The 22,644-nt window shown below is 59.7% G+C and overlaps 2 protein-coding genes across 2 annotated transcripts; one reads left to right on the plus strand and one right to left on the minus strand.

The window, feature by feature from the left end:
- Window positions 1-5,299: 5,299 nt before the first annotated feature.
- KCNK3 (potassium two pore domain channel subfamily K member 3) lies at window positions 5,300-19,282 on the plus strand. The gene is given in 6 exon segments (XM_068679003.1): window positions 5,300-5,771; window positions 16,672-16,685; window positions 16,687-16,851; window positions 16,853-16,894; window positions 16,896-17,139; window positions 17,142-19,282. Coding segments are annotated over 6 exon segments (1,218 nt in total). The 5' UTR covers window positions 5,300-5,488; the 3' UTR covers window positions 17,612-19,282.
- On the minus strand, window positions 15,375-16,340 carry LOC137852917 (uncharacterized; the record flags this gene model as incomplete). Its single annotated transcript, XM_068675073.1, has 2 exons — window positions 15,756-16,340; window positions 15,375-15,542 (listed from the first exon to the last, which is right to left on the minus strand). Coding segments are annotated over exons 1-2 (699 nt in total), but the record flags the coding sequence as incomplete, so codon positions are not given.
- Window positions 19,283-22,644: the final 3,362 nt, after the last annotated feature.

The following is a 22,644-nucleotide window of genomic DNA, read 5'->3' on the forward strand; positions in this document are numbered from 1 at the left end:
CCTCTCCTTTTTGTTTTTTTCCCCCCCAATTTATGAGCCAAATTCGGATGTTTCTATCCCCTCCTGGCACCCCCTGGCTCCCAGCCTCCTCCCCACGGTGCCGGGAGCCGGGGCCCCTCCGGACATCACCTCCTCCATCCCGGAGGTGACTCGGCCAAAATGAGCAGCCGGTGCCACCCGTGTCCCTGTCCCTGTCCCTATTGGGGTTTTTGGAGCCCTCCAGACCCCCCAGCCCCTCTGTGAGCTGGGCTCTCCAACAGAGCCTGAGGATGGTCCGGAGCATTTTGGAGGAGTCCCCCCTCGCCCGGCTTTTTTTCCGAGCGTCTCAGCTTTGCGTGATCCCCCTAAATAAAAACCCAAATTGTCCTTCCCGTGGCCAGCAAAATGCTCTGCACCCAGGCGAAGCCTCGCCGTGCACCCCCGCGCTCCCACCGCCCTTCCCAGGCTGTGCTGCGCCCACTGAGCACGGAATAAATTCACTAAAGATGGAAAAAACCTCCCAAATCACCCAGTCTAGAACCAGTATCCCCCAGTAACCCCCGATGGAGGTGCTTTGGGGGCTCTCCAAGGGGTCCCCAGGTGCAGGTTCCCCCTGCGAAGGTCTCCCCGTGGCTACTGAAAGCAGAATTTGGGGTGTCCAAAAACTCCTGGCGGAGGTGTCCGGATGGGGGCTGGCTGCTCTGCCCCATCCCGACCTGGTTCTCCACGATGGGGGACAAAATCCCGAGCCAGAAACGTTCCTGATCCAACCCCGAGCTGTTCCCGGAGAGCTTTTCCTTTCCCCTTCCTCCTACAAACCCATCATTAGGCTTCAGGGTTAACAGCTCCCCTTGCTGGCACCCCCAGAGCCTGGAGGAGCACCTTTTTGGGGCACTTTGGGCAAAGTTACCCAAATTTTCTCCTCCCCCAGGGCAGCAGCGTGCCCGATATTGGTGCTCCCATCCGAGCACCCTAAACGGGGTGGTCCAAACCCCCCCAAAAATCCCCGTGCGCCCCACGGCTCCTCCGGCCGAGCCCTGGGTGTTCCCGAGGCGGTGTATTTATAGCGAGCAGCTCATGAGTTTTTAATTAAAATTCCCTTTTCTTTGTGCTCCAGATGGCACAGAGCAGCCTTCGGGTGTTTTCCTCGGGGTTTTTTCAGGGCTCTTCGCCCGGGCAGGGGTTGATTTTGGGGGCACGGGGAGGGGAAAGGGTGGGGAGGGGGCGTCTCTGCGCCCTGCGCCATGGGTTGGATGCCCTAGTGGGGTGGTGGGGAGAGGGGGTGGCTGTGACACCCCCCAGACCTGTGTCGTGTCCCCAGGGACTGTAGGGCACTCTGCCATCCTGTCCCTCCATACCCAAATCCCATCCCATATCCCCATCTCCATCCCCATTCCATCCCATATCCCCATCCCATCCCATCCCACCCCACCCCATCCCATATCCCCATCCCCATCCCCATCCCATCCCATCCCATCCCATCCCATCCCATCCCATCCCATCCCATCCCATCCCATCCCCACCCCATCCCATCTCATCCCATCCCATCCCATCCCATCCCATCCCATCCCCATCCCATCCCACCCCATCCCATCCCATATCCCCATCCCATATCCCCATCCCCATCCCATCCCATCCCATCCCATCCCATCCCATCCCATCCCATCCCCATCCCCATCCCATATCCCCATCCCATATCCCCATCCCATCCCATATCCCCATCCCCATCCCCATCCCATCCCATCCCATCCCATCCCATCCCATCCCATCCCATCCCATCCCATCCCCATCCCATATCCCCATCCCATATCCCCATCCCATCCCATATCCCCATCCCCATCCCCATCCCATCCCATCCCATCCCATCCCATCCCATCCCATCCCATCCCATCCCATCCCATCCCCATCCCAAATCCCCATCCCATCCCATCCCATCCCATCCCATAACCCCATCCCATCCCATATCCCCATCCCATCCCATCCCATCCCCATCCCATCCCAAATCCCCATCCCCATCCCCATCCCCATCCCCATCCCATCCCCATCCCATCCCATCCCATCCCATCCCATCCCATCCCATCCCATCCCATCCCATCCCATCCCCATCCCAAATCCCCATCCCATCCCATCCCATCCCATCCCATATCCCCATCCCCATCCCATCCCATCCCATCCCATCCCATCCCATCCCATCCCATCCCATCCCATCCCATCCCCATCCCATATCCCCATCCCATATCCCCATCCCATCCCATATCCCCATCCCCATCCCCATCCCATCCCATCCCATCCCATCCCATCCCATCCCATCCCATCCCATCCCATCCCATCCCCATCCCAAATCCCCATCCCATCCCATCCCATCCCATAACCCCATCCCATCCCATATCCCCATCCCATCCCCATCCCATCCCAAATCCCCATCCCCATCCCCATCCCCATCCCATCCCCATCCCATCCCATCCCATCCCATCCCATCCCATATCCCCATCCCCATCCCATCCCATCCCATATCCCCATCCCATCCCAAATCCCCATCCCATCCCATCCCATCCCATCCCATCCCATCCCATCCCATCCCATCCCCATCCCAAATCCCCATCCCATCCCATCCCATCCCATAACCCCATCCCATCCCATATCCCCATCCCATCCCCATCCCATCCCAAATCCCCATCCCCATCCCCATCCCCATCCCATCCCCATCCCATCCCATCCCATCCCATCCCATCCCATATCCCCATCTCCACCCCATCCCATCCCAAAATTCACAGTGCCCCCGGAGCAGCAGCACGAGGCAAATTTCTACCGAGACAAAATCAAATCCCCCCCCCCCCCGGGGACCGACTCCGGAAGGCAGCCTGCTTTTTAGGGTTTCTTTTTTCTTTTTTTTTCCTTTTATTTTATTTTATTTTTGGCAGCCGTGATGGCAGCGGGGAAGGGAGTAAATGGGCCTCGCTCGAGCCCGGATGCATTTTGTGGGTTTTTGAGAGGCGAAAGTGGCCGGGGGTTGGAGACGTTTTGTGCTGCGCAGGGCATGAGTCACGGCCACGGGGGGGGGACCGAGGAGAAAAGGGGGGGCTCAGGGGTGAAGGAACGGGGATGGAGGGATGGGGATGGAGGAGCAGGGAGTGGTCACCCTAAATGCTGTGACCTGGCCGCCAGGATATGGGATTTGGGATTTGGGATTTGGGAACGGGGGGGGGGGGACCCATCCCCTGCTCGCTGCTCCTTCCCCCACAAAAAGCGGGGGGCCTGGAGCTGCCGGAGCCGGGACCCTGGGGTTGCCGTCCGTGGGTTCAGCGGGGAAAAATTTTTGCCGGATTCTCCCCCAAAAGAGGTTTTCCTCTGCCTTTTTTTCGGGGCCGTGCTGCTGGTGGGCGAGGCGGCAGCTGCCGGCGACAGCTTGTGTTGTGCTCTGTTTGCTCGCACCTCGCCGCTCCGCCTGGCGCAAAGCAGGGACGGTGCCGGGGATCCAGCAGCACCCCAGGAGCACCCCAAAACCCCAGGAGCACCCCAATACCCCAACAGCACCACGGTGCCACCAGGTCCCCAAATCCCCAAGCCCCAAACCCAGCCCCGAGCTGCTTTGGGGCATTTAGGGTCTCCCTCTGCCCCCCAGGGATCCTTCGGGATACCTCCTGCCTTGGTGCTATCTTTAATTTCTTTTGGGATTTATTTTTTGGGGGCAGGATTTGTCCCCTGCCCCGTGTCACTGCCCGCTGGCAGCTCGCTTGAGGTGCCAGCACGCGTGCCAAGCGCAATTGTTCCTCGTTTCGGGTGTCAACAGGTGACAAAACGCGTCCCGGGGCCACGTGGGCAGCTCCGTTCTGCCCCCGGCTCAGCAGGACGGCAGCTCCCAGTCCCGTGCCAGCACTGGTACCAGTACAGCCCACTGGGACCCCCGTGCTGGTGCTGGTGCCAGTCCCAGTGCACGAAGCTTGGTGCTGGTGGTGGTACTGGTGATGGTGCTGGTGGTGGTACTGGTGATTCCCAGTGCCCAGTGCTTGGTGCAAGTTTATGGGACCAGTGCCCAGTGTCGGTGCCGTTCCCAGTGCCCGGTGCCCAGTACCCAGTGCCATTCCCAGTACCCAGTGCTTGGTGCACAGTGATGGTACTGGTGATGGTACCAGTGCCCAGTGCCCAGTCCTGGTGCCATTCCCAGTGCCTGGTGCCCAGTACTCAGTGCCATTCCCAGTGCCCAGTACCCGGTGCCAGTCCCAGTACCCAGTTCTTGGTGCACAGTGGTGGTACTGGTGATGGTCCCAGTGCCCAGTGTCTGGTCCTGGTGCCATTCCCAGTGCCTGGTGCCCAGTACCCGGTGCCAGTCCCAGTATCCAGTGCTTGGTGGATGGTGATAGTACTGGCGATGGAACCAGTGCCCACTGCTGGTACCAGTGACATTCCCAGTGCACGGTGCTTGGTACCAGTGCCTGGTGCCTGGTGCCAGTGCCATTCCCAGTGCCTGGTACCCAGTGGCAGTACTGGTGCCAGTGCCCGGTGCCCAGTCCCAGTGCCATTCCCAGTGCCCAGTGCCCAGTGCCCAGTACCCAGTACCATTCCCAGTGCCCAGTGCCAGGCACCCGATGCCATTCCCAGTACCCAGTGCCTGGTACCCAGTGGCAGTACTGGTGACGGTACCAGTGCCCAGTGCCCAGTACCCGGTGCCATTCCCAGTACCCAGTGCCTGGTACCCAGTGGCAGTACTGGTGACAGTCCCAGTGCCCAGTGCCAGGTACCTGGTGCCATTCCCAGTACCCAGTGCCCAGTACCCGGTGCCAGTCCCAGTACCTGGTTCTTGGTGCACAGTGGTGGTACTGGTGACAGTACCAGTGCCTGGTGCCCGATACCAGTGCCATTCCCAGTGCTTGGTGCCCAGTACCCAGTGCCAGTCCCAGTACCCAGTGCCTGGTACCCAGTGGCAGTACTGGTGACCGTACCAGTGCCCAGTGCCCAGTCCCGGTGCCATTCCCAGTGCCAGGTACCCGGTGCCAGTCCCAGTACCCAGTGCCTGGCACACAGTGACAGTACTGGTGACAGTCCCAGTGCCCAGTGCCTGGTCCTGGTGCCATTCCCAGTGCCTGGTGCCATTCCCAGTGCCATTCCCAGTGCCCGGTGCCAGGTACCTGGTGCCATTCCCAGTGCCCAGTTCCCAGCACCCAGTACCCCACCACCACTCCCACCACCCCCATTCCCAGTACCACCCCCTTGTTCCCAATCCCCATTCCCATTGCGGGGGGGGGGCGCACTGGTGCTGAAGGACAGCTCCGCCCCCACCCGCCCCCTCCTCCACCGCCCCCTCCCCTCTCCTCCTCCACCTCCACCACCTCCACCAGCACCACCAGCACCTCCACCACCACCACCACCACCACCACCGGGACCCCAGCGCCCCCCCACCTCTCCACCTCGCCGCCGCCATGCCCCAGACGGCCCCGCCGCCCCCTCCTCCACCACCGCCCCCCCCCCTCTCCGCCTCCGCCGCCTCCTCCGCCGCCCGCCGCTGCGCACCATGAAGCGGCAGAATGTGCGCACGCTGGCGCTCATCATGTGCACCTTCACCTACCTGCTGGTGGGGGCCGCCGTTTTCGACGCCCTCGAGTCCGAGGGGGAGACGGAGGAGCGGCGGAGGCTGGAGGCGCGCAGCCAGGAGCTGCGGAGCAAGTACAACCTGAGCGCCGCCGGCTTCCGCGAGCTCGAGTGGGTCGTGCTCAAGCTCAAGCCGCACAAGGCCGGCGTGCAGTGGAAATTCGCCGGCTCCTTCTACTTCGCCATCACCGTCATCACCACCATAGGTAACGGCTTTCCCCCCCCCCGGCCCCCTGCCGATGCGCCCCCGGCCCCTGCGGGTGCGCCCCCGGAGGATGAGGGGTGCGCTGCGCTGTGCGCCCCCGGAGGATGAGGGAGATGCTGGGGGGTTCCCCGTTGCGCGCAGCCCTGGGGTGTTAGGGGGAGCTGCACGGTTGGTTGCTGAAGCTGTGCAGACTCGCCGGAGCCTTCCCCAAAAAGGCCTGACCCCGCCGGAGTCCTCCCCAAAACGCCCGACCCCAAAGGACCCCTCTCCAAAACGCCCGGCCCCAAAGGACCCCTCTCCAAAACGCCCGGCCCCGGTGGCACCCTCTCCAAAACACTCACCCCGAAGGACCCCTCCCCAAAATGCCCACCCCGCCAGACCTCTCCCCAAAACGCCCGACCCCAAAAGTCCCCACCCAAAAGCGCCCGACCCCAAAAGTACCCCCCCTAAAAACGCCCGGCCCCAAAGGACCCTTCTCCAAAACGCCCGGCCCCAGTGGCACCCTCTCCAAAACGCTTACCCCAAAAGTCCCCTTCCCAAAAGGCCCAGCTCCAACGGACCCCTCTCCAAAATGCCCGACCCCAAAGGACCCTTCTCCAAAACGTTCACCCCAAAGGACCCCTTCCCAAAAGGCCCGGCCTCAAAGGACCCCTCCCCAAAAAACCCACCCCAAAAGTCCCCTCCCCAAAAAGCCCACCCCAAGGGCACCCTCCCCAAAAATCCCACCCCAAAGGTCCCCTCCCCAAACCACCCGACCCCAGACAGCCCCCTCCCCAAAACCCCAAAACACCCCCACACACCCCCTGCCCATCCCCGCAGCCTCTGGTCTCCCAATTTTGGGGATCCCCTGCCCGGAATCACCTCCCCCCCCCCATTCCCACCCCCTCTTAAATCCCTAAGCTGTTTGGGGGGGGCTGAGCCTTGTCTTGGGGCAGGGACCCCACTTCCAGGCCCTGCAGGGAGGTCCTGGGGGGGTTTTGGGGTCCAGCAGGGCTGGAGGCTCCCCCCTCTTTTAGGGGAGGGGGACAGGGGGCTGGGGACAGAGAGGGGGGGGGGCACAGGACCCCTATAAACCCCCAGCCCCAAAACGTCCCCATCCCCGGACCCCTAAAATCTCAGCGTGCCGCAGGCAGGACCCTGGGGGGGGGTCTGTGGTTGGGGGGGGGGGGTCCTGGGGGGGCTTCAGGGCTGATCTGGGGGGGGTTATTATGGGCTGGGGGCCGGCGGAGCAGCTGGGGCCGGCTCGGGGAAGCAGCTTATGTCTGACGTGAGAGGGGTGGGGGGGTCAGGGGGGGTCGTTGGGGGGGGGGGGCTTTGTGCCTGTCCCCAACCGGGGACGGATCCTGGGGGGGCGCAGAGCAAGCTTTAAAAAAAAAAAAAAAGAAAAAAAGGAGGAAAATTGGAAAACTCTGAAGTTTTCCTTGCTTTTTGCGCTTTTTTTTTTTTTTAGTGTTTTTTTTTTTTCCCCCTTTTCCTGGGAAAAAAGCCAAAACTCGAGGTTTTGAAGGTCCCTGGCGGCCCTGTCCCCAGCACGCGTCCCCCTGTCCCCGAGCTCCCCTGGGCTCCGTCCCTTTTGACGCTTTCGGGGAGGGGGGGGGGGGGGCTCTGGTTTTGGGGAGGGAGCTGGGGGGCACCCAAGGGTGCCCAGGGCTGGGTGCTGCTGCCCTGTGGGGGGGGGTTCCATGAGACGCCCCCCCCGTGGTGACACCCATGGGGACAACGCTGGTGGCAGCCGGGTGCGCACGGGTACCCCGTGTCCCTGCCACGTGCCGGGGGGGGGGGGGGGCTGTCACCGGCCCCAAAACGTGTCCCCTGTTCCCAAAAGCACCTCGCTGGGACCATTTGGGCTCGGGGCAGGTGGCGGGGGCTGGCCACTGTGCCACCATCTGTCACTGTCCCCCCCCCCGTCCCCCCCCCTTTTGGGGTTGTTTATGGCACGGGACGGCTCGGCGGTGTCCCCGTGTCCCCTCCGTGTCCCTAATTCTGCCCCCATGGGGGTCTCCTGGTGGCCCCCCCATGTTCCCAAACTGCGGGATGGTGCCAGGACCTTCCCTGATCGGGGGGGGGGCACAAAAAAAGGCTGAGGACAAGGACGAGGACACGGGAACGCAGGCACCACCCCGGGGGGGGACCCCACAACCCCTTCCCCAGCTCCTCAGGGGGGGGGACACGGGGACAGGGTGGCAAGGCTGGGTTGGCTCGGCCCCCCCCCCCTGCTGCGCCCCCCCCAAGCCCTTGGCCTCGCTGCCCGTCCTCGGCTGCTTTTTCCCCCCCCCCGTCGGAGCCAGGGCCTTGCCGTGCGCCCCCCCCCCGCTGCTATTTCCATGGCTGCTCCAGCCCCTCAGTAGGCTTCAGAGTGAACGTGCCGCGGGGAAGGACCCCGCTGCTCCGTTTTAGGGCCGCCAGTTGCCCTAAAACGCCCCCCCCCCCACCCCAAAAACACCCCTGGGGGGGGGGGTGCCAACACCCTGCCCGGGGTATTGCCATCGGGGCCGTTCACTCTGAAGCCTACTGAGGGGCCGAGCAGGGCAAAAAAAAACAACCCGCGGCCCAATTTCGTGATTTTTTTTGTCTTTTTTTTAATTTTTTTTTTTCCTATTTCCTATTGCCAAGCGCGATCTGGGTGCTGGGAAGCCGGACCCGGCTCCGGAGCCCCGCGTGTGATTTATGGGCTGGCTTCAACATTTTTTTTTCTCGGCCGGGCTGCAGCGAGCGCAGCGCGCAGGATTTATGGCAGGGTTGGAGAAATCCTGGCCGGGGAGGAGTGGGGCTGGAAAAGGGGGGGAGACGAGCGGCTGCCTCGGGGCGGGGGGGTCCCGGTGGGGAGAGCAGAGGGGCTGCGGGGGTGCTGGGTTCATGGTGCTGGGTGCTCGTGCAAGGTGCTGGGTGCTGGTGCAAGGTGCTGGGTGCTGGTGCATGATGTTTGTGCACGGTGCTGGGTGCAAATGCATGGTGCTATGCATTGGTGCACGGTGCTGGGTGCTCGTGCAAGGTGCCTGGTGCACGGTGCTGGGTGCTTGTGCACCAGTGCTGAGTGCTTGTGCAGAGTGCTGGGTGCTGCTGCACAGTGCTGGTGCACGGTGCTGGTGCATGGTGTTGGGTGTTTGTCCACAGTGCTGGGTGCAAGTGCATGGTGCTATGCATTGGTGCACGGTGCTGGGTGCTTGTGCACGGTGCTGGGCACTGCTGCATGGTGCTGATGCACATTTTGTGCACGGTGCTAGTGCATGGTTCTGGATGGTTGTGCAAAGTGCTGGGTGCTGGTGCATGTTGCTGGGTGCTTGTGCACCAGTACTGAGTGCTTGTGCAGAGTGCTGGGTGCTGGTGCATGGTGCTGGGTGCTTGTGCAGAGCTCTGGGTGCTGGTGCATGGTGCTTGTGCACGGTGCTGGTGCATGGTGCTATGCATTGGTGCATGGTGCTGGGTGCTTGTGCATGGTCCTAGGCATTGGTGCACGGTGCTCTGTGCTTGTGCAGAGCGCTGGGTGCTGGTGCATGGTGCTTGTGCACGGTGCTGGTGCATGGTGCTATGCACTGGTGCACAGTGCTGGGTGCTTGTGCATAGTGCTGGGTGCTTGTGCATGGTGCTGGGTGCTTGTGCACCAGTGCTGGGTGCTTGTGCAGAGTGCTAGGTGCTGGTGCATGGTGCTATGCACTGGTGCACGGTGCTGGGTGCTGGTGCACGGTGCTGGGTGCTTGTGCAGGGTGCTGGGCACTGGTGCATGGTGCTCTGTGCTTCTGCAGAGTGCTGGGTGCTGGTGCATGATGCTTGTGCACGGTGCTGGTGCATGGTGCTATGCATTGGTGCATGGTGCTGGGTGCAGGTGCATGGTGCTATGCCCTGCTGCACAGTGCTGGGTGCTTGTGCACAGTGCTGGGTGCTTGTGCAGAGTGCTAGGTGCTGGTGCATGGTGCTATGCACTGGTGCATGGTGCTGGGTGCAAATGCATGGTGCTATGCGTTGGTGCATGGTACTGGGTGCTCGTGCAAGGTGCTGGGTGCTGGTGCATGGTGCTTGTGCACGGTGCTGGTGCATGGTGCTATGCACTGGTGCATGGTGCTGGGTGCTTGTGCACCAGTGCTGAGTGCTTGTGCAGAGTGCTGGGTGCTGCTGCACAGTGCTGGTGCATGGTGCTGGTGCATGGTGTTGGGTGTTTGTGCACAGTGCTGGGTGCAAGTGCATGGTGCTATGCATTGGTGCATGGTGCTGGGTGCATGTGCAAAGTGCTGGATGCTGGTGCACGGTGCTGGGTGCTGGTGCACAGTGCTGGTGCATGGTGCTGGGTGCAGGTGCATGGTGCTATGCATTGGTGCACGGTGCTGGGTGCAAATGCATGGTGCTGGGTGCTAGTGCAAGGTGCTGGGTGCTGGTGCACAGTGCTGGGTGCTGGTGCATGATGTTTGTGCACGGTGCTGGGTGCTGGTGCATGGTGCTATGCACTGGTGCACGATGCTGGGCACTTGTGCACGGTGCTGGGTGCTGCTGTGTGATGCTTGTGCACAGTGCTGGTGCACGGTGCTGGGTGCTTGTGCACGGTGCTGGGCACTGGTGCATGGTGCTCTGTGCTTCTGCAGAGTGCTGGGTGCTGGTGCATGATGCTTGTGCACGATGCTGGTGCATGGTGCTGGCTGCAGGTGCATGGTGCTAAGCACTGGTGCACAGTGCTGGGTGCTTGTGCACGGTGCTGGGCACTGGTGCATGGTGCATGGTGCTTGTGCACGGTGCTGGTGCATGGTGCTATGCATTGGTGCATGGCGCTGGGTGCTTGTGCACGGTGCTGGGCACTGGTGCATGGTGCATGGTGCTTGTGCACAGTGCTGGTGCACGGTGCTAGGCACTTCTGCACAGTGCTGGGTGCTGCTGCATGATGCTTGTGCATGGTGCTGGGTGCAGGTGCATGGTGCTAGGCACTGGTGCACGGTGCTGGGTGCTTGTGCACGGTGCCGGGCACTGCTGCATGGTGCTGGTGCACAATTTGGGCACCGGTGCACGGTGCTGGGTGCTGCTGCATGGTGCTGGTGCACCGTGCTGCAGGCTTGTGCATGGTGCTGGGTGCTTGTGCAGGTTGCTAGTGCATGGTGCTGGGTGGTCGTGCAAAGCTCTGGGTGCTGCTGCATGACGTTTGTGCACGGTGCTGGGTGCAAATGCGTGGTGCTATGCACTGGTGCATGGTGCTGGGTGCTTGTGCAAGGTGCTGGGTGCTTGTGCAAGGTGCTGTGCACTCGTGCAAAGAGCTGGGTGCTGGTGCACAATCTGGGTACTTGTGCACGGTGCCAGGTTCTAGAGCATGGGTTTTAACCCCCCTCCCGAGACCCCTTCCCTCTGGGGGGCCACCAGCACCCAGCCCCACGGCGGGGAGAACGGGAGAACTTTTTTTTTGGGGGGGTAGGGGGGGTGTTGGAAACCGGGAACAGACCTGGCGGAGCCCCAGAATTGAGTGAAAAATTGCCAGTTTTGGGTCAGCGCAAACACGGCCCTTGGCCGCTGCGGGGATTTTCCATGACAGCATCGGGCCCGCGGCACGGGGGAGGGCGCAGGGGGGGGGGGACGGGGACTGCAGCCCTACAACTTTGCCCCCTGCAGCCCCATATCCTATTTCCCTGCAGCCCCATATCCCTTGCCCCCAGCAGCCCTAGCCCCCAGCCCCATAACTTTGCTCCCTGCAGCCCCATACCCTCCATCCCTGCAACCCCATACCTTACCCCTTACAGCCCCATAATTTTCCCCCTTCACCCCGCAGCCCCCCAGCCCCACACCGTCCCCCCCCCCTTTTTGCAGCCCCATGGCCCGCTGCCCGCTCATCCTCTGGCCGTGCTCCAGGTCCCAGCCCTACACCTGCTCCTCCGCGGCCCTAAAAAGGCCACGAGGCAGCCGCGAGCTTTGGGGATGTGCCAGGGTTTCTCCCCTCTTGGCACCCTCTGGGGACGTGTTTTTTTTTTTTTTTGGGGGGGGGGTGGAAGCAGGGAAAAGGTGCTGAGCCCCCTTTGTAAGGTTTTTTTTGGGGGCAGGATTTGGACCTTGCCACAATGGGGTCACTGGGAAGGGGTCCCCAATAGGGTAGGGGGGCACGCAGCATCTGCAGGGTCCCATAAAGGATGAAAATGGGGGGGGGGGCAAGCAAGAGGGGTTTTGGGGCTCGCCCCCCTCCCCCAGGGTCTCCCCTACCACCTGCCAATCCCTCAGGTTTTAAAATCCCCGACTTTCACCCCAAAAATGTGGTGGGGATCAGGCAGTGCCCGATGGAACTGGGGGGGGGGGGGGGGGGGAGGAGGGGGGTTGATGCTTGGACTTTTTGGGGGAAATGGGGCTGAATGTGCTAAATATAGCCCCAGGAAATGGGGGTAAATATACTAAATATAGTCCTGGGGAAATGGGGTTAAATATCCTAAATATAGCCCCGGGGAAATGGGGCTGAATATATTAAATATCCTAAATATAGTCCTGGGGAAATGGGGCTAAATATTCTAAATATAGTCTTGGGGAAATGGGGCTAAAAATATTAAAAATACTAAATATAGCCCTGGGGAAATTGGGGTAAATTTACTAAATATGGTCTGGGGGAAATGGGGCTAAAGGAGCAGCTGAGGGATTTGGGGTCCCCTGGGAGCAGCAGGTGGATTTGGGGTCCCCCAGCTCCCCCCCACAGGAAAAAAGGGGACCTGAAACCCCCAGGGCGCACGCACGGCTTTGTGGCTGGGGGGTCCCCGGAGGGCAGGGCAGGGCCCCAGGAGGGGCAAAACTTTTTGTAGGGTCAATTTGCCTCAAATCCAGCCTTGGGGTCCCCAAAGCCGTCCCCAAGTCCAGCCGGCCCCGATAGTTTTCGCTCAGAAATGGCCCACGGGGAAACGGGGACGGTGCCGGCACCGGGGGAAAGGTGCCCGGGGGGGGTCCCCAATTTTAATTAATATTAATATTAATTAATTAATACCCGAATGTTTTCCACGTATAGGGGAATATCCTAAAGTTTTCCACGTGCCCTAATAATATGGAAATGTTTTTCATGTGTAGGGGAACACGGCCTGTTCTTATGGGGAACGGGTCCCTGGAGGCTTTGAATAACTGGGGAAGGGGAAAGGGAAGGGGAAGGGGAAGGGGAAGGGGAAGGGGAAGGGGAAGGGGAAGGGAAGGGGAAGGGGAAGGGGAAGGGGAAGGAAAAGGAAAAGGAAAAAAGGAAAAGGAAAAGGAAAAGGAAAAGGAAAAGGAAAAGGAAAAGGAAAAGGAAAAGGAAAAGGAAAAGGAAAAGGAAAAGGAAAAGGAAAAGGAAAAGGAAAAGGAAAAGGAAAAGGAAAAGGAAAATAATGGGGAAGGAAGGGAGAGAGGAAAGGGAAGAGGAATAAGAAAAGGAAAGGGAATAAGAAGGGGAAAGGAGAAGAAGGAGGAGAAGGAGGAGGAGGAAGAGGAGGAGGAGAAGGAGAAGGAAAAGGGAAACGGAAAAGGGAAGGGAAAGGAAAAGGAAAAGAAAAAAATAGGGAAGGGAGGAAAAGAGAAAGGGAAAGGGGAATAAGAAAGGGAAAGGAGGAGGAGGAGGAGGAGGAGGAGGAGGAGGAGGAGGAGGAGGAGGAGGAGGAGGAGGAAGACAAGGAGGACGAGGGGGAGAAGGAGAAGGAGAAGGAGAAGGAGAAGGAGAAGGAGAAGGAGAAGGAGAAGGAGAAGGAGAAGGAGAAGGAGAAGGAGAAGGAGAAGGAGAAGGAGAAGAGAAGGAGGAGGAGAAGGAGAAGGAGAAGGAGAAGGAGAAGGAGAAGGAGAAGGAGAAGGGAAAGGGAAAGGGAAAGGAGAAGGAGAAGGGAAAGGAAAAGGGAAAGGGAAAGGGAAAGGGAAAGGGAAAGGAAAAGGGAAAGGGAAAGGGAAAGGGAAAGGGAAAGGGAAGGGAAAGGGAAAGGGAAAGGGAAAGGGAAAGGGAAAGGGAAAGGGAAAGGGAAAGGGAAAGGGAAAGGGAAAGGGAAGGGAAAAGGAAAAGGAAAAGGAAAAGGAAAAGGAAAAGGAAAAGGAAAAGGAAAAGGAAAAGGAAAAGGAAAAGGAAAAGGAAAAGGAAAAGGAAAAGGAAAAGGAAAAGGAAAAGGAAAAGGAAAAGGAAAAGGAGGGAAAGGGAAAATAATGGGGAAGGAAGGGAAAGATGAAGGGAAAGAGGAATAAGAAAATGAATAAGAAAAGGAAAGGGAATAAGAAAGGGAAAGGAGGAGAAGGAGAAGGAGAGGAGAAGGGAAAGGGAAAGGGAAAGGAAAGGGAAAGGAAAGGGAAAGGGAAAGGGAAAGGGAAAGGGAAAGGGAAAGGGAAAGGGAAAGGGAAAGGGAAAGAGGGAAAGGGAAAGGGAAAGGAGAAGGAGAAGGAGAAGGAGAAGGGAAAGGGAAATGAAAAGGAAAAAATAGGGAAGGGAGGAAAAGAGGAAGGGAAAGGGGAATAAGAAAGGGAAAGGAGGAGGAGGAGGAGGAGGAGGAGGAGGGAGGAGGAGGAGGAGGAGGAGGAGGAGGAGGAGGAGGGGAGAGGAGAAGAGAGGAGAAGGAAAGGAGAAGGAGAAGGAGAAGGAGAAGGAGAAGGAGAAGGAGAAGGAGAAGGAGAAGGAGAAGGAGAAGGAGAAGGAGAAGGAAGGAGAAGGAGAAGGAGAGAGAAGGAGAAGGAGAGAAGGAGAAGGAGAAGGAGGGGGTGTTTGCCCTCATGGCGGCTCCCAGCCCCCCCAGGCCCCCCCCCGGGCTGAGCAGGCTGTTGCCGGGCCTGCGTTACGGGGCCGTAATCCCCCCTCCCCACACGGTCCCATCTGCGTGCGTCCTGCGCGGGCAGGAGATTTAGGGCACGGCCAGATGCTGCCCCCGGGGATGGGGAACTGGCAGCCCCCCGGGGGGCCGATGGCAGATCCTGGGGCAGAGGGATAAAGGGGCATGGGATATAGGGTTATAGGGACATGGGGTTATAGGGACATGGGACACAGGGATAAAGGGACACGGGATATAGGGTTATAGGGACATGGGGTTATAGGGACATGGGACACAGGGATAAAGGGACATGGGATACAGGGATGTAGGGACATGGGACATAGGGATATAGGGACATGGGGACACAGGGTTATAGGGACACAGGGATACTGGGATAAAGGGACATGGGGACACAGGGATAAAGGGACATGGGGTACAGGGATGTAGGGACATGGGACATAGGGATATAGGGACATGGGACATAGGGTTATAGGGACATGGGATACAAGGATATAGGGACATGGGGATACTGGTATGTAGGGACATGGGGACATGGGAATAAAGGGACATGGGACACAGGGATGTAGGGACATGGGACATAGGGTTATAGGGACATAGGGTTATAGGGACATGGGATACAGGGATATAGGGACATGGGATACAGGGTTATAGGGACATAGGACATAGGGCGATAGGGACATAGGGTTATAGGGACATGGGGTTATAGGGACATGGGATACAGGGATAAAGGGACATGGGATACAGGGACATGGGGATATAGGGACAATGGGAACACAGGGATAAAGGGACATGGGGATACAGGGATGTAGGGACATAGGGACACAGAGATACTGGGATAAAGGGAAATGGGGATACAGGGATAAAGGGACATGGGACACAGGGATATAGGGACATGGGATAAAGGGACATGGGGATATAGGGGCATAGGAACACAGGGATAAAGGGACATGTGGATACAGGGATATAGGGACATGGGGACACAGGGATGTAGGGACATGGGGATACTGGGATAAAAGGACATGGCGATACAGGGATATAGGGAAATGGGATACAGGGATATAGGGCTATAGGACATGGGGACACGGGGCTATAGGGACATGGGGATACAGGGATATAGGGACATGGGATACAGGGATATAGGGACATGGGGATACAGGGATAAAGGGACATGGGGATACTGGGGTAAAGGGACATGGGGTACAGGGATAAAGGGACATGGGGTACAGGGATGTAGGGACATGGGATACAGGGATATAAGGACATGGGACATAGGGTTATAGGGACATGGGATACAGGGTTATAGGGACATGGGGACACAGGGATGTAGGGACATGGGGATATAGGGATAAAGGGACACAGGGACACAGGGATATAGGGACATGGGGATGCAGGGTTATAGGGACACAGGGATACTGGGATAAAAGGACATGGGGATACAGGGATAAAGGGACATGGGGATACAGGGATGTAGGGACATGGGGATACGGGGTTATAGGGACATGGGACACAGGGATATAGGGACACAGGGATACTGGGATAAAGGGAAATGGGGATACAGGGATAAAGGGACATGGGATACAGGGATATAGGGACATGGGATAAAGGGACATGGGGATATAGGGACATGGGGACACAGGGATAAAGGGACTTGGTGACACAGGGATGTAGGGACATGGGGATACAGGGATAAAGGAACATGGGGATACTGGGATAAAAGGACATGGGACACAGGGATATAGGGACATGGGATACAGGGATAAAGGGACACGGGGATACAGGGATATAGGGACGTGGGGACACAGGGACATAGGGACATGGGGACACAGGGATAAAGGGACATGGGAATGCAGAGATGCAGGGACATGGGGCACAGGGATATGGGGACATGGGGATGCAGGGATAAAGGGACATGGATACAGGGATTATAGGGACGTGGGGACACAGTGATAAAGGGACATGGGGACGCAGAGACACAGGGTGTAGGGACGCAGGAATGGGGTGACAGAAGTCACCCATCGCCCTCCCCTCTCCATTCCCTAAAATCTCCCATTTTTCCCCTTCTCCTTCCCATCCCCACCCAACCCTTGCGGCCCAAGACCCCATCCCCATATAGGTGACCACCGAAGGGGGCTTTGCAAAACACCGGGACCACCCCAACCCCTCTCTCTCCGCACCTTCTCCCCCCCTTTTTAGGGTACGGCCACGCGGGCCCCCAGCACGGACGGCGGGAAGGTTTTTTGTATGATCTACGCCCTGCTGGGCATCCCCCTCACCCTGGTGATGTTCCAGAGTTTGGGGGAACGCATCAACACCTTCGTCCGCTACCTCCTGCACCGCGCCAAGAAGTGCCTGGGCATGAGGCGGGCCGAGGTCCTCCATGGCCAACATGGTGGCCATCGGCTTCTTCTCCTGCATCAAGCACCCTGTGCGTGGGGGCGGCGGCCTTCTCCTACTACGAGCGCTGGAGCTTCTTCCACGCCTACTACTACTGCTTCATCACCCTGACCACCATCGGTTTCGGGGACTACGTGGCCCTGCAGAAGGACGAGGCGCTGCAGAACCAGCCGCAGTACGTGGCCTTCAGCTTCGTCTACATCCTGACGGGGCTGACGGTCATCGGGGCCTTCCTCAACCTGGTGGTGTTGCGCTTCATGACCATGAACGCGAGGATGAGAAGAGGGACGCCGAGCACCGGGCCTTGCTCAACCGGGCCGGGCAAGGAGGAGGAGGAGGAGGAGGAGGAGGGCAAGAGATGAAATGAGCCCCCCCGGTGCCTCAATGGCTTCCACGGGGGGCAATGGCGTTAGGAGGAGGAGGAGGAGGAGGAGGAGGAGGAGGAGGGGGGCTGCGTAATGTCTACGCCGAGGTGCTCCACTTCCAATCCATGTGCTCGTGCTTGTGGTACAAGAGCCGGGAGAAGTTGCAGTACTCCATCCCCATGATCATCCCCCGGGACTTGTCCACTTCGGACACTTGCGTGGAACGGGGGCGTTCGTCCCCGGGCCGTTGCCCCCAGACCCCTTCCAAACGTTGCTTCTGCGGAGCGCGGCGGTCGGCCATCAGCTCCGTCTCCACCGGCCTCCACAGCCTCTCGGCCTTCCAGGGGCTGGTGAAACGCCGCAGCTCCGTGTAGCCCCCCCCTCTTCCCGTCCCCATAGCCAACGACCCCCCATTTCCGAATTCGCCCCCCCAAAACCCTCTGGGGTCCCCCCCCAAAGGACGCGGGGCGGCTGCGGGGTCAGGAGGGTGACGGTTGGTGGTGGTGGTTGGGGGGTTATAGGGGGGTTATGGGGGGGTTGGTGGGCCGGGTTATTTTATTTTTAACTTAAATTAAGGGTTATTTTTATTTTTACGTTGCAAAACGGCACTCCTCAAAATGTGAAACTTTGGAAGAGCCGGAGAGGGCGCTGGGAGCCGGCGGAAAGCGGCGGGGAAAAAAGGGGAAAAAAATTTGGGGAGGTGGGGGGAGAAGACGGGGGGAGCGCAATATCCCTGTCCGGGGAGCCCCCAAGACCCCCCCCTGGCACCCCAAGACCCCCCCTGGCACCCCCTGGCACCCCCTGGTTCCCCCTGGTACCCCCTAGTACCCTCTCCGGGTGTGAACAGGGCACTGGGGGTCCCAAAACGCCACCAGGGGTTGGGGTGCCCGGGCTGGGGTTGTAGGGTGCCCCCCCTCCGACCCCAATCTTCATCGCGGGTCTGGGGATGAAGGCGTCACCTGGGGCAAAGTGGATTTTTGGGGGGCAATGCGGGGCATGAGGAGGTTTTTTTTACCCTTGATCGTCACGACCCCAAGCTGCACCCTTGAGGCTGTGCCCCATTGCACCCCCTTGTGCCCCATTGTGCCCTATTGCACCCCATTGTGCCCCCCTGCACCCCCTTGTGCCCCATTGTGCCCTATCACACCCCATTGTGCCCCCCTGCACCCCATGGTGCCCCATTGAACCCCATTGTGCCCCATCACACCCCATTGCACCCCATCACACCCTATTGTGCTCCATTGTGCCCCATTGCACCCCATTGTGACCCATTTCACCCCATAGCACCCCGTCACACCCTACTGCGCCCCCTCACACCCCATAGCACCCCATTGTGCCCCTTAGCACCCCATTGCACCCCTCACACCCCATAGTGTCCCATTGCACCCCATTGCACCTAATTGTGCCCCACTACACCCCATTGCACCCCATCACACCCTATTGCACCCCATTGTTCCCCATTGCACCCCATAGCACCCCATTGCACCCATCGCACCCCATTGCTCCCCATCACACCCCATAGCACCCCACTGTGCCCCCTCACACCCCATAGCCCCCCATTGCTCCCTATCACATCCCATTGCCCCCCATCGCACCCCACACCTTGCTCCCAATTTTTGGGGTGCTCCCCCCACTCCGGGGCACAGGGACATCGCACAGGGGGGGCACAGGGGCTCTGTCCCCATCACAGAAAAAGGGAATAGTGGGGGAAAAAACCCTAATTTTCACCCCACGGGGGCAGGGGGCTGCAGGGGGGGACACCGAGACGTGCACCGACCCCTCTTGACCCCCCAAAAAATAAAACAAACCCAAGGGGGGCCCCGGGGTGCCCGTCGGCGCTTCTTTTCTCACCTTTTAACCCAAAAAAAATGTGCATTTCCGAGAGGGCGCGTTTACGCCGCGACCCTATAAAGGGGGAGAGAAATACCCAGAAAAAAAAAGGGATTTTACCCCCCCGGGACGAGGTTTTTCCCCGTTTTCCCAAAATTGTGTTTGCGCCGCTGGTTTCCCTTCCGGAGAGAAATAAAGGTTGGGTTGAACCGTGACACCTTTGGGGTTTTGGGGTTTTGGGACCCCGATGAGGGTCACCCCTGTGCCCGTTTCTGGGATTTCCACCATCATCTCCTTGGGGTGGCACCAGAAGGGTCTCGGGGGTCCCCTCCTGCCCCCGTCCCCAATAATGAGGCTTGTGGGGGTGCTGGGGGGGTGATTTGGGACCCCTGGGGTGGGGATATTTTGGGGTTCCCCTGGTCACCCCGGTGCTGGATGCGGCATCGGGATGGGGACCATCAGGGGCAGGGGGTTTGGGTGGTGGGGATGGGGGGGGGGGCCCAAGCCAGGGGGGTTTCAGGGGGGGCACAGGGGCTGTGCTGCCGTCCCCATATTGCCAGCCCCAACCCACCGACCCCAGGGCACTGTCCCCAAACTGTCGGCCCCAAAAACTGTGCCCCAAAAACAATGACCCCAAAGTACCATCTCCAAACCAACGTCCCCAAACCAACGTCCCCAAACCAACGTCCCCAAAACTGTCCCCAAAACGATGTCCCAAAATACCATCCCAAAACAATAACCCTAACCACTGTCCCCAAACTAACGTCCCCAAACCACTGTCCCCAACCCACCACCCCAAAACATCGTCCCCAAACCAGCATCCCCAACCCGCTGGCCCCAACCCGCTGTCCTCAACCCATGGTCCCCAAACCCATGTCCCCTAAACCAGTCCCCAAAACGCCATCCCCCAAAACACCGTCACAAAACAATGTCCCCAAATCAACGTCCCCAACGCGCTGTCCCAAAACAGTCCCCAAAATAATGTCCCCAAAATACCATCCCCAAACCAATGACCCCAAACGACTGTCCCCAACATAACGTCCCCAAACCAACATCTCATACCCGCCGTCCCCAAAAGACCGTGCCCAAAACACAATCGGCCTCCCTTCCTCTTCTTCTTTGGCCTCTCTTCCCTCAGCCTCCCTGCCCTGTCTCCCTTGGCCTCCTTTCCCTTGACCTCCCAAACCCCTTCTCCATTGGCCTCCCTTCCCTCGGCCTCCTTTCCCTTAGTCTCCCGACCCCTTCTTCCTTGGCCTCTCTTCCCTCAGACTCTCTTCATTCAGCCTCTCTTCCCTTGGCCTCCCAACCCCTTCTTCTTTGGCCATTCTTCCTTCAGCCTCCCTTCCCTGTCTCTCTCAGTCTCCCTTCCCTTGGCCTCCTGACCCCTTTTTTCTCAGCCTCCCTTTCTTCGGCCTCCCTTCTTTTGGCCTCCCTTCCCTCAGCCACTCTTCCCTCAGCCTCCCTTCCCCTTCTCCTTTGGCCTCCCTTCCCTCAGCCTCCCTTCCCTTGGCCTCCGAACCCCATCTCCCTTGGCCTCCCTCCCCCTTCTCCCTGGGCCTCCTTTCCCTTGACCTCCCCAACCCCTTCTTCTTCAGCCTCCTTTCCCTCGGCCCTCCCTTCCCTGTCTCCCTCAGCCTCTCTTCCCTCGCCCTCCCTTCCCCTTCTCCCTTGGCCTCCCTTCCTGGGCCTCCTTTCCCTTGACCTCCCAAACCCCTTCTTCTTTGGCCTCCCTTCCCTCAGCCTCTCTTCCCTTGGCCTCCCGACCCCTTCTTCTTTGGCCTCCTTTCCTTCAGCCTCCTTCCCTGTCTCCCTCAGCCTCCCTTCCCTTGGCCTCCTGACCCCTTTTTCCTCAGCCTCTCTTCCCTCAGCCTCCCTTTTCCCTTCTCCCTTGGCCTCCCTTCCCTGGGCTTCCTTTCCCTTGACCTTACAAACCCCTTCTTTGGCCTCCTTTCCCTCAGCCTCCCTTCCCTCGGTCTCCTTTCCTTGGCCTCCCTCCCTCTTCTCCTTCGGCCTCCCTTCCCTTGACCTCCCAAACCCCTTCTCCCTCCTCAGCCTCCCTTCCCTCAGCCTCTCTTCCAGCCTCCCTTCCATGTCTCCCTTGGCCTCCCTTCCCTGGGCCTCCTTTCCCTTGACCTCCCAAACCCCTTCTTCTTTGGCCTCCCTTCCCTCGGCCTCCCTTCCCTCAACCTCCTTTCCTTAAGCCTCCCTTCCCCTTCTCCCTCAGCCTCCCTTCCCTCAGCCTCCATTCCCTTGGCCTCCCGGCCCCTTCTCCTTCAGCCTCCCCTCCCTTGGCCTCTCTTCCCTCGGCCTCCCAACCCCATCTCCCTTGGTCTCCCTTCCCTTGGCCTCCATTCCCTCAGCCTCTCTTCCCTTGGCCTCCCGACCCCTTCATCTTTGGCCTCCTTTCCCTCAGCCCCCCTTCCCTCGGCCTCCTTTCCTTCAGCCTCCTGACCCCTTTTTCCTCAGGCTCCCTTCCCTCGGCCTCCCTTCCCCTTCTCCTTTGGCCTCCCTTCCCTTGACCTCCCAAACCCCTTCTTCTTTGCTCTCTCTTCCCTCAGCCTCCCTTCCCTCGGCCTCCTTTCCCCTTCTCCCTCAGCTTCCCTTCGTTCAGCCTCCCAGCCCCTTCTCCCTTGGACTCCTTTCCCTCAGACTATTTTCCCTTGGCCTCCTGACCCCTTCTCCCTCTGCCTCCCTTCCCTCAGCCTCTCTTCCTTTGGCCTCCCTTCCCTCGGCCTCCTTTCCTTCAGCCTCCTGACCCCTTCTTCCTCAGCCTCCCTTCCCTTGGCCTCCCTCCTCTTTCTCCCTCAGCCTCCCCTCATTCAGCCTCCCAGCCCCCTCTCCCTTGGCCTCCCTTCCCTTGGCCTCCCAACCCCTTCATCTTTGGCCTCCTTTCCCTCAGCCTCCCTTCCCCTTCTCCCTCGGCCTCCCTTCCCTTGGCCTCCCTCCCCTTTCTCCCTCAGCCTCCTTTCCCTTGACCTCCTAAACCCCTTCTTCTTTGGCCTCCCTTCCCTCAGCCTCTCCTCCCTCGGCCTCCCTTCCCTTGGCATCTCTTCCCTTGGCCTCCCAACCCCTTCTTCTTCGGCCTCTCTTCCCTCAGCCTCCCTTCCTCAGCCTCCCTTCCCCTTCTCCCATGGCCTCCCTTCCCTGGGCCTCCTTTCTCTTGACCTCCCAAACCCCTTCTTCTTTGGCCTCCCTTCCCTCGGCCTCCCTTCCCTGTCTCCTTCGGCCTCCCTTCCCTCAGCCTCTCTTCCCTTGGCCTCCAAACCCCATCTCCCTTGGCCTCCCTTCCCTTGGCCTCCCAATTCCTCCTTCCTCAGCCTCCCTTCCTTCGGCCTCCCTTCTTTTGGCCTCCCGACCCCTTTTCCTTCAGCCTCCCTTTTCCCCGGGCCTCCCCTCCCTGTCCCCTCGGGGTGATGCCGGAGGCCCCCGGTGCCCCCAAGGGATCCCATAGGGGCGACTGGGCCCTACTGGGACGAACTGGGAGGCGAACCCAAAAGGCCTCCAGTAGTGAGGCCCTCCCCCGGCCTCCTGGGCCGCCCCCAAATGTAGCAAGGGCGACATCTGGTGGCACTGGGGG

Source organism: Anas acuta, chromosome 3, assembly GCF_963932015.1.
Source record: "Anas acuta chromosome 3, bAnaAcu1.1, whole genome shotgun sequence".
NCBI classification, from domain to species: Eukaryota; Metazoa; Chordata; class Aves; order Anseriformes; family Anatidae; genus Anas; species Anas acuta.